Source organism: Helianthus annuus, chromosome 15, assembly GCF_002127325.2.
Source record: "Helianthus annuus cultivar XRQ/B chromosome 15, HanXRQr2.0-SUNRISE, whole genome shotgun sequence".
Taxonomy (NCBI): Eukaryota; Viridiplantae; Streptophyta; class Magnoliopsida; order Asterales; family Asteraceae; genus Helianthus; species Helianthus annuus.
Window position 1 is genome coordinate 88,980,711 of NC_035447.2, and position 11,168 is coordinate 88,991,878.

The 11,168-nt window shown below is 34.4% G+C and overlaps 2 protein-coding genes across 2 annotated transcripts; one reads left to right on the plus strand and one right to left on the minus strand.

The window, feature by feature from the left end:
- Positions 1-1,453: 1,453 nt before the first annotated feature.
- On the minus strand, positions 1,454-3,888 carry LOC110913396 (zinc finger MYM-type protein 1-like). The gene is made up of 2 exons (XM_022158229.1): positions 3,078-3,888; positions 1,454-3,009 (listed from the first exon to the last, which is right to left on the minus strand). Exons 1-2 carry the CDS (start codon positions 3,886-3,888, stop codon positions 1,454-1,456), a joined length of 2,367 nt encoding a protein of 788 aa, XP_022013921.1.
- Positions 3,889-5,135: 1,247 nt separating this feature from the next.
- Positions 5,136-10,421, plus strand: LOC110910977 (DNA excision repair protein ERCC-1). Its single transcript, XM_022155548.2, has 9 exons — positions 5,136-5,428; positions 5,506-5,593; positions 7,353-7,456; positions 7,611-7,710; positions 7,915-7,991; positions 8,913-9,012; positions 9,170-9,241; positions 9,549-9,617; positions 9,850-10,421. Exons 1-9 carry the CDS (start codon positions 5,211-5,213, stop codon positions 10,111-10,113), a joined length of 1,092 nt encoding a protein of 363 aa, XP_022011240.1. The 5' UTR covers positions 5,136-5,210; the 3' UTR covers positions 10,114-10,421.
- The last annotated feature ends 747 nt before the right edge of the window (positions 10,422-11,168 follow it).

Here is an 11,168-nt window from a genome sequence, read left to right on the forward strand (position 1 = left end):
CGTAGGGTATAAATTGTAAAACAAAAATGTGAATTTATACCGTCATGTGACGTAAAACGTATACAAACACAAACACAAGGTTATACTGCGAGTTGGCATAAAATATAGATAAACTCGAACTTATCCCGAAATAAATTTAACGTAACGAAAAAAAAACACAGAACTTGAAGACCATATAAACCATTTTAACTAAAAAACAATAAAAGAAAAAAAATTGCTACACTATAAAAACCATAAAAAAACCAAAGAGGCAATACATCAATTCTTATTATATAATAATAAACCAAAAGCTACAACCTTCTAAACTAAGGGTACAACTAATTAAAGCATGAAACACCAACTAAGCTAAATGTACAAAACTATATGCCTAGAAATGTTACAAATTTATATTATATAAATATTCGACCCTTATACCGACTAATGTTTTGTCTTGTAAAAGGTCAAGATTTTTTTGTCAAGAGTCCAAAAATATGAGAACCGAGAATAGCCACACGAAGTTTAAGTTTGCAAGTATCCCAAAATCGGAATAAGACGGTTTAAACCTGCATTTTCCAAAATCACGGTTTAAACCTGTATTTTTCGAAATCAGACTTGGAATTGGATTCAAATTTTGGGGCTGTTTTATGATGGCATTTGTGCCAAAATTGCACCAGAACTGGATTCAAGCTTTAGAATTGTTTTGTGATGGTGAATAAAATTTCACTAAAACATTGTCGTTCTAGTGAAGTAACAATTATAGGTTTTCAATGGACAAGATTGATATAGGGTAGGGATCACAAGGAGACAGGTTTGAGACAAATATTCGATTGTAAAACTGTGTCTCATACTCAACTTAAAACCTGTCGAGACGCGATTACAAAGTACCCGTCGGGTATCAAGTATACTGACTATTTAAATTTGTTGAAAATCACCCACTGTGGATTATAACTTCTATATAGTTTATATTTTAACAAGTGCAAGTCTTGAGACAAATTCAAGATATAAAAATCACACTCTATTACTCAAGTATAAGGAAAAATAAAAAAGTAAAAGAAAAAAACTTATCGTGTATGGTTGGTTAAACTAGGTAAGGTATGTATAGGGATCATGTAATACCATGTTGCTAATGAAGATGTAAAATTTTCAGGGCCGGCCCTGAGAATTCATGTACCCTGTTCGAGCTCGAAAAACATGCCCTTAGGTTTTAACTAAATAAAAAATTTAAGCTAGTTTTTTCATACAACTTTGAACGGTTGACAAAAATATAGCATTCGATAAACAATGCAATTAACAAAATACAAAATATAGTACTCGAATGAATGACATGCCGTAAAAACTAATAAGCTAATAGCTAACCAATGATTCGTGAAGCCCTCCTTGCATTCTTGATAGCAAATTGGTGAATCAACTCTTCACAGTTTATATCATCTAAGACTTCGTTCTCGATAGCAATCATCGCCAACCCACTAAGTCTTTATTGGGACATTGAAGATCGTAGGTAAGATTTCAATAACTTCAACTTCGAAAAACTTCTTTCTGCAGATGCCACAGTGACTGGAATAGTCAACAATATTCTATATGCAATGCATGCTTCTGGGGAATAACCGTCTTCTTTCATATACTCCAAAACATCTACAGGACTGCTAAATTTATTGGTTAGTGAGTCACGAAATAAATTAAGCTCTGTATAAAGTGCCTCGCCATCAATATCCGATTTTTCTTTAAACCTGAGTGCATTTTCAAGACGATGACAAGACGACTTAAGATCTTCATCTTTAATAATCCTCAACGTACGTGGAAACAAAAAACCAAATAAACCCTCGTACCATTTAAATTGTTCAAATCTTTTCTCTAAAGAAGCAATAGCTTGATCTACAATATATAAGAAAAAGTTTACTCTGAAATTTTCTTCTACTGTAAATGCAACTTCTTCGCTACTAGAAGTCTCATCTTTTCTTTTTTTCCTTTTAATCTTACGTTTTTCTTTAAATATGGGATCAATTTCCATATCACTAGCAATCTCCGTAGCTTCTTCAATCGCTTTAAGAAAACCGGTTTCTCTATAATCCTTAAAGTACTCAATCAAATTGTTTATTTCTTGAATAGCAATTTCAAGATGCATATCCTTTGCTTGTAATTTTTTGCTCACAATATTCACCCGGTTTAACACTTCATACCAAATAACAATTGATACCAAAAAATCAAATCCACTAAGTTGATTTTCTGCTAAAGCTAATGCTTCCTCTGCAATTGCAGCATCACTATCTGTCTCTCCAACTTCAAGCAAAGCTTCCCGCACATCATCAAGTTGCAATTTGATTGCCTTAACACTCTCAAAACGACTTTCCCAACGAGTTTGAGACAATGACTTTAGACTCCAGTTTTTCACATTATCTTTCAAAATTTGCCAACGATTGATAGAATTTGCAAAAATAGTATAAATCCGTTGGATGTGTCCAAAAAAACTCTTTCCTTTAACACAACTATAAGCCATATCACATAATGTAAGGTTAAGTGAATGGCTACCACAAGGAGTGTAAAATGCTCTTGGATTTTCTTTTAAAAATCTCGTTTGGACTCCTTGATGTGAGCCTTTCATATTTGCCCCATTGTCATATCCTTGGCCACGCATGTCATCAATTTCAAGACCAAGATTTTGTAACTCCGCATAAGTTACATCAAATAGTCCCTTCCCAGTGGTATCATTAGCATTTAAAAACCCCAAAAATGACTCCTCAACAATAACAGAATTAGATGAGAACTTTACATACCTCACTATTATAGTCATCTGTTCTTTGTGACTAGAATCGGGGGTACAATCCAGTATGATTGAGTAGTACTTTGCTTCTTTTATGTTCTTAATAAGTTCTTTTTTAATTTCATCAGCAAGCATAAGTATTATCTCATTTTGGATCTTGTGTTCAAGATAATGCACATGAATATCGTCACTAGTGATCCGCCGAACATGCTCTTTGATAACCGGATCAAACTCTTCCAACATCTCAACTAGACCCAAGAAATTTCCATTACCTGTTAAATACAATCAACAAAAAATTAAGTAAGAATAAATGGAACTAAAACTAAACAATTTCAATTACCTTTTTCATACAACTTTTCTTTATTTCCACGAAATGCTAAATTATGCTTAGCAAGAAATTTGATTAGCGCAATGATTCTAAAAAGGACTTGTTTCCAATAATCTGCTTCCTTCTTGAATTGCTCATATTGAAATTTATCAATTGTGTTGTCCGATTTCAATCTTTTACGCAAATCAAACCACTTTTTCATATTTATGAGATGATCTAAAGAAACTTCATGTTCTCTCACTCTACCGGTAGCATGGTGCCAATCATCAAAACCTACACCTCCCAATCTACCTTTTGGCGCCCCATTTCTAAACACTTTGCAACAAAAACAAAACATCTTATCTAGCTCTTTCGAATATACTAGCCATTCTCTATCACACTTCTCCAAGTTTGATAATGTTCTTGTATAAATAGTGGATGAAAATCGTCTATTAAATTTATCATATGGACCAAATTCAATACTAGTATCTCTTTTAGGACCTTTCGCGACCAATAGTTTAATCTCATCCGCATTTAGTCCTTCCCACCTTCTTGGATCAAATATATAATCAACATGCTCTTCTTGTTGTTGCTCTTCAACATGTTCTTGTTCTTGTTGCTTTTCAACATGTTCTTCGTCTTCTACTTCCACACGATCTTGCTCTTGTTCTACTTCATCGTGTTCCCGTTCTACTTCAACATGCTCTTGTGGTTTTTCCACATCAACAATAGGCGGAATAGGCGTCAAAAATTTTTGCATAGCACCCTTTTGTGACTTCACTAATTCATCTTGTCGTTTCCTCTTTTGACGTTTTTGCCATCCGGATGGTTGTTTAGGAGCCATTAAGTCATTAACGCCTAAATAATGTTCGACAACAACATAAATGAATTGAACTGAAATTATTACAATTAAACATTCACATATTAAACATTCACATATTAAAATTAGGAGCCATTAAGATTAGATTATAATGCATGTTAATTATTCCTGAAACTGATTTAAACATTCACATATTAAAATTATTACAATACAATTTCAATCCAAAGCATAGCATCTGGAATCAAATAAATGAATAATCAAATAAAATTCTAGCATACCACAAAAGTCAAAAACCCACCTGTATAAGCTAAGCCGATCGGTATCTGTTCCGTCACGTTTCTTTTTCTGAATCAATGATGATTGCCGCCACCACTTTATGTTTTTTAATTAGTTTTTAGATAATATTTGGGTATTGGGCTCACTAACCTAATGGGCTAAATGGTTTAAACAATAGGATTTTTTTTAAGTGGGCCTATGTTAATATTTTTTTGGTTATACCCTATTAAAAAACTTTTTTTACATATATAATATCGGATTTTTTTTAAAAATTACGGGCCCTACGAAATCACGGGCCCTGTTCGGTTGTCCTCCCCGCCCCTATTAAGGGCCGGCTCTGAAAATTTTATTATTTCTATACTAGTCAGATACATAGATATATGGATACATGTCAATAATGCTTTAGTTCCTTAAGAAAAAACATAATTGCGCTTTTCATAAATGAGTGTGAGAGGCTCTATCGAATTTTACCTTATAAACCCAAATCAACCAACCAAACATGAAGTGTCACCTAATTATAATCCAAAATACCATAATGAACCCGATAAATTACGAAAAAGTTTTAATTTACCCTATAAATCATAAACCTGAATCCAATTTTCAACCCTTTTCCACGTTCTTCTCCGACAAACCCTTGGGTACACCAACCTAAAACTTAATCCCGATTCAGTGATTTACAATCCGAAGCAACTATACACGTCCCGACGAACCCTGTTATTACTATTATTTTTGAACGACAATGAATCTCACGTGTAAACCCACCTGCTCGGGGTCATGTCTAAGATCGACTCCTCGACCGCCATGACACCGTACCCCCTCATGCTCGGGAACCGGATGGAATCCGTAAACCCTTACCCCTCGTTAGGTTTGAACACGAGATTAAAACCTCGATTCGTTCCTTCACCCAAATGTCTATTGAAAACAACCCAAACCGGAATTAAACTTATGTTTCCATAAATTAACCGCTAAACCAAATTATAATGACAAGAACCGATTATTATTTAACCCGAAGACGCCCCTCGCCCTCTAAAAACCCCGTAGTTCGACAAAATTTGTGGAGGGAAGACAAAATGGAAAACAGCAATCAAAACCCTAACACCAATGATCCTCCTTCATCATTCGTGATCAAAATCCCCTCATACGAAGAAGTTATTCAGTCCCAATCACAACCACCTGCACAGTCTCTCTTCAAATCTTCTCAGACCTTCACTCAAGCCTTCAAATCCATCAAAAATTCCGAGTTTTACGTTCCGCCTCCCTCTTCCTCCTCTTCACAATCGCAGTCAAGGTCACGCTGCTAATTGATTTCTGCATTTTGTTTTTTGGTTCTGTTTTGTAAAATTAGGGTTTTGTTTGCTTTTTTAGGGATAGTTCTACACCTGCTGCGAATCAGGCAGGGGCATCATCATCTTCTGCGCAAAATCGGAATGCGATCCTTGTTAGTAATAGACAGGTGATAGATATTGTTTTATAAGAAATTTCTAACTCTGTTTATTTATTTATTTATTGCTGTAAGGCTATTGTTTATTTGATTTGTTCTTGAAGTTTTAGCTGCCTAGCATTTTACTAGTTTATGCTCTATTAGCTTTAAGACTATTTTACAGGTATAACATTGTTGGTATTAAAAACATAGTTTGAATTAGAATTGCATTTGAATAGCAGTTTGAAACCGTAAGTTCATAAGGACCATAATCGTAGAGCGAGTCTTTTCATTAGGAAGAACTGCATTGAATCAACTAAAGAGATTTCTGTTGATATTACGCAGGTTGCAGTTATGATTGCAACTTTTTTTTTGTTTTCATAAAATATGATATACTGTGTGGATTTAACTGAGTGTCAACAAATGGGGAACTTTTGAAAGTCTGGATACTAAGGGGGGACGGGGCGCTCCGTGGTGGCACGGTGACCACGCGTGGATCCCCGTAGAACACCGCGCCGCTCAATCCTATCGCGCGTGGAACAGACAACGAGTGGCCACTATGACGCGTGAAAAGTTGGAGAGAATGTGAGGGAAATTGTTGGGTTGTGAGGAAAATTGTTGGGTGTGGTGAGTGATGGGCATTTCCACTAAAATCCATCACTAGTGATGGAATAAAGCTCGATGACGTGGCGGAACTTGATTGGATGTTGTGAGTGATGAGTGAGTGGTGAGTGATGGGCGCCCCTACCCCCCTAATACTTAGAATGGAAATAGATATCTTGGTTTAAAAAAGCGCGAGGCGCTCCGAAGCGTTTTGGTTCCAAAAGCTTTAAGCGAAGCGAGAGCCTCACGTATACGAAGCGCTCAAAATTAAAAAAAAAATTAAAAAAAATATTGTACACATCAATATGACCTGTTCTACTTGTTAATCAATAATAATCACAAAAACATGATTAAAAAACACACTTAACACATAAAAAGCATAGTTAAAACATAAATTAAAGTCGAAACACACTTAAAACATAAACATAAAAATAGTCTTTAATCAATAATCATCATAATCAAGTACGTATTCATCTCGGGTCACCAGATGAGAAGGACTTTTCCGAGGCAGCAGTAGTGCTGTTTGATCCCGAGGCCATTATGATTTCTAAACAGAAATCAAGTTGCAGAAAGAATAGAAGGAGAAAGAGGAAGACAGCGGCTGATATGTTAAAAGACAGCGGCTGATTATTAGGGTAAAGAAGTAGGGCCTCATTTAAACCCTATTTAAAGACTATTGGGCCTAAAAAATGGCCCAAATGTGACCTGATTGGGCTGAAGCGTCGCTTCAAACCATCATCGCTTCGCGCTTAAAGCTCGCTTCAAAACGCTTCACGTGTTGTAACGCTTCAGACCAAAAAAAGCGCTTTTCCAAACGCTTCAGCGCTGCACGCTTAAAGCGCGCTTTTTTAAACACAGATAGATATACATACTCATACTTGCATATTTAGATGGAAAAATTGATGGCATATGGTAAACCAACAGTGATTGGAATTTCATGTTCGTTGATGAAGAAAAAAATGTATGATCAAGACTCAAGATTAATTAGATCACTGACCTCATGAAGTAGTTTCATTGAAAAGGTTCATTTATGTTTTTACGATGCTTTGTAAGTTTGTAACTTAATGGAAACGTTTCAGATATAATCAGAATCCCGATCCGATCCATTGCCTGGAACTCTGCACGTATATAATCATCTCTCACCTAATTCATTTAATCTTGTCTTATACTATATTTCTCTTTCATGCAGAAGGGGAATCCTTTGCTCAAACATATAAGAAATGTGAGATGGGCTTTTTCAGATATTGTCTGTGACTACATGTTGGGGAAAAATTCATGCGCTCTTTATCTTAGGTTTGTACTTTAACAAGCAATCAACTCAATTCACTAGCCGTCAACAAACATTCAGTTAGTCATATATAACTAGATTACCTTTTTACTTTATTTTTTAAATATTTTAACTTATTTTTTCGTTACTCATTTAATAATTGGGGTGTTTCAAATGCAGCCTTAGGTATCATCTGCTTCACCCAGATTACTTATATTACCGAATAAGGGAATTGGGAAAAAACTTCAAGCTTCGTGTTGTTTTATGCCATGTTGATGTTGTAAGAATATTAACATCTTAACCGTTATTTATGATTTTTTAATATTCTCATTCAAATTGGATAAAGTGATTTAAAAGATATGATTTTGATGGTATGCTTGTTTGATTGATGAATCTTTTTGTTGAGGTTTGTAAGTGCAAGGAGTGAAGGTATATTGGCATTTTATGTATTTTTACTCATGAGCTTTGTTGTTTTATGTTCCAGGAAGATGTTGTGAAACCATTGTTGGAAGTCACAAGAACAGCTCTACTTCATGACTGCACACTTTTGTGTGGTTGGAGGTATGGTGTCAATGTATAATTCTAAATTATATACAGCATCTGCGTCTGGTTTTTATGATCATATATTTGTTAAATTGTGTTTTAAGGCACAATCTGTACGATTACAGTTAATTGCAGTATCACAATTATATTTTTTTTTGATTAATCTATATTGTAATATGCATTAAAATACACTTGTGACTTTTGACCCGTTTGACTTATTTTCTTTTTGGCCAAACCTTATAATTGTATTCATTTGACGAAATTGCCAACTAAAATCATTGTTAAAGAATCCTACTTAGTTTAGATTTTATATGAAAAGTTCTATAAATATTAATTTAGTAATCATGAATATTTAAGTTGAATAATTATATAAAAGTTATATATGTTAAGAAATAAATATATATACTAAATACCTTCTTCAATGTAAACCAAAACTTATCTAATAATAGATATTAATGTGTAAATTGATAAATTGAAGAAATCTGTATGTACTTGCGTCTGTTAAAAATACTCATTAAGATTTGATTTCCAATATTTGTTGCAATTATTAGCTTGAGTACCAAAATATCAGTTACGGTCTCCTCAAATCTCCATCAAACCCTAAAATGACACTAGGGTTGCAAGCTACTTATCGGTAACTGATATATTGGTAATCAAGCTAATTAATTGCAACAAATATGGAAAATGAAATCTTGATGAGTTTTTCTCTAAATGGACGCCTTAAAATTCGTTTAATTTATCAATTTAAATACTAATATTTTTTCTTAAGTTTAGGTTTACATGTAAGAATGAATTTAATATATATATTTTATTTCTTAGCTTTTAACATTTTTATATGATTTTTCAATCTAACTATTTAAATTACTAAATTAAAATCTATCGAATGTTACGGGTATTCCGTTAGAGAACCAACCAAATCCTGAACATTCTTTGTTTCAGCTTGGAAGAATGTGGTCGGTATCTGGAGACGATAAAAGTTTATGAAAACAAGCCTGCAGACCTCATTCAAGGCCAAATGGATACAGATTATTTATCACGTGTATGAGTTTTTTTTTTTTTAATTTCCATTTATAGCATTTCTTACTGCATTTTGGCTTTATTTATGGCTATCATAGATTCCATTGGGCTCAAGTATTTACTGGATTTTTCCGTGTTATATACTTATTTGTAACTTTCCTAACAAACTACATTTGCAGCTCTCACATGCTCTAACATCAGTTCGGCATGTCAATAAGACAGATGTGGTTACTCTTGGTTCTACATTTGGGGTACTTCCTCTTCTTCCACTTGTACTCTTGGGAATGTAGGGAGTGTTTGGATACAAAAAGAAATAATCATGTTATTGATGTTGGGAATGTATTTAAATGTTTCATTTTTTTGCACCCTTTAATTATTATTATTTTGGCCCCCAAAAATACGACACATCTCCGACAACTACAAAACTGACTAATGCAACTTCACATCATTAGACATTAGAGTCTATTAGCTTAAATTGTTTTTTGTAATTTCTCTGACTATTTTTTAACCAATATTTGTTAATCTTGTTTTGTTAACATTGTCTACCATTCTTCTCAGTCTCTTTCTCATATAATGGATGCCTCGATGGAGGACTTAGCACGTTGCCCCGGCATTGGAGAGCGTAAAGTATCTCTTTATTCTCATCTCTTTATTATGTTTTCTTATTTTTTTTATCATTTCCTAAAACCGCACGTCGATTTTGTTATTGGGTCAAATGATTTATTTGGTATGGGTCAAATGATTTTTTTTTCATATATATATAAAAAGTCGATGCCTTAAGTATGATTACAAGATTTATTATATTGTCAGTAACAGTCAAATCTTTTGATCGGTTCTCTTTCTACTAATTGTTGACCAGGTAAAGCGTTTGTACGACACATTCCATGAACCATTCAAACGCACTATTCCTAAACACCCTTCAAAGGCTGAAACATCCGCACAACAATTCACTCCTAGTGAAGTAAAAGAAGACGAGAAGGAAACATCGCATTCAAGTAAGCGCAATAAAAAGGAATCGGATCTAACCGTTAAATCGGCTCTTTCAGCAGCTTTTGCAAAATACAAGGAAAAAGTCGGTATGGAACCTAATCATCAACAAGAACACCAAAACCAGAAACAATGATCAAAAGCTTTTACTCGATGGATTTTTAACTAGTGAAAGTATTTAATTAACAAGTTTATTTAGTTGTTTTATCGAAAGTAAGAACGGAAAATGTATAGTGGTTGTATGTAGAATCACACTGCCAAATCCTAGCAAATATGCCAGACCGAGGGTAATCTGTGCCATATGGGAGTTGAATGGACTGGTCATTTTTGTAAGTAATTTGTGCTTTTCGTATTTGTGCTTTTCGTATTTTGGTGTAAAACAACTAATTAGTTAAGTTCTTATGTAAATCAATTTTTTTTAAAGTCAAAACAAGTTTGATCAAATGTTTTAACCCATGAATCTGAGAGGTGACTTATGGTAGGTTTGTGTCTTGTCATAAAGTTACACATCTAGATGTGTCTCTAGGATTACTTTTTAGGGTTAGTTTATGGTGAAAGGTTGTTCAACCGTTTTCAACGCCCAAATGGCCAAAATATGATTTATGCTCTAAACGATGTAGTGCCAATATGTGTTTTATATGCAGTTTTAAAAGCCTATAAAGTGTCATTTAACTTGTTGGCTCACTCCTTATCGTATTGCCCCAGGATCCATTCAAAAGTTCGTTTCAAGTCCTGTTTTGTTATTCCCACTTGTGTAATTGTGTGTGAATGACAAGACGCTAAAGATATATGATATGTAGGTGTCGCTATGCTACCATCAGTATTGTAAAAGTCGGTCTACTCGGCCTTGTACTCGGCGAGTACTCGGTCCTCAGACCACCTCCGAGGGGAGTTTACCGTAGTCGAACTTGACTACTCAGCCACGGTCAAAATCGGGCTCCTCGGCCTTGTACTCGGCCAGCTCGTCCTTGTACTTAGACTAGTCGGAGTTGTATTCAGACTACTCGGGCTTGTATTCGACTACTCGGGCTTGTACTCGGCCTACTCGGACTTGTACTCGGCGTACTCGGCCTTGTACTTGGACAACTCGACCTTGTACTTAGTGAGGTTTAAACTTCAAACATGTTTCATTTTAAATTATACTCATTTTGACATGAATTAAGCTTATTTTTATATAAATATAATATAATA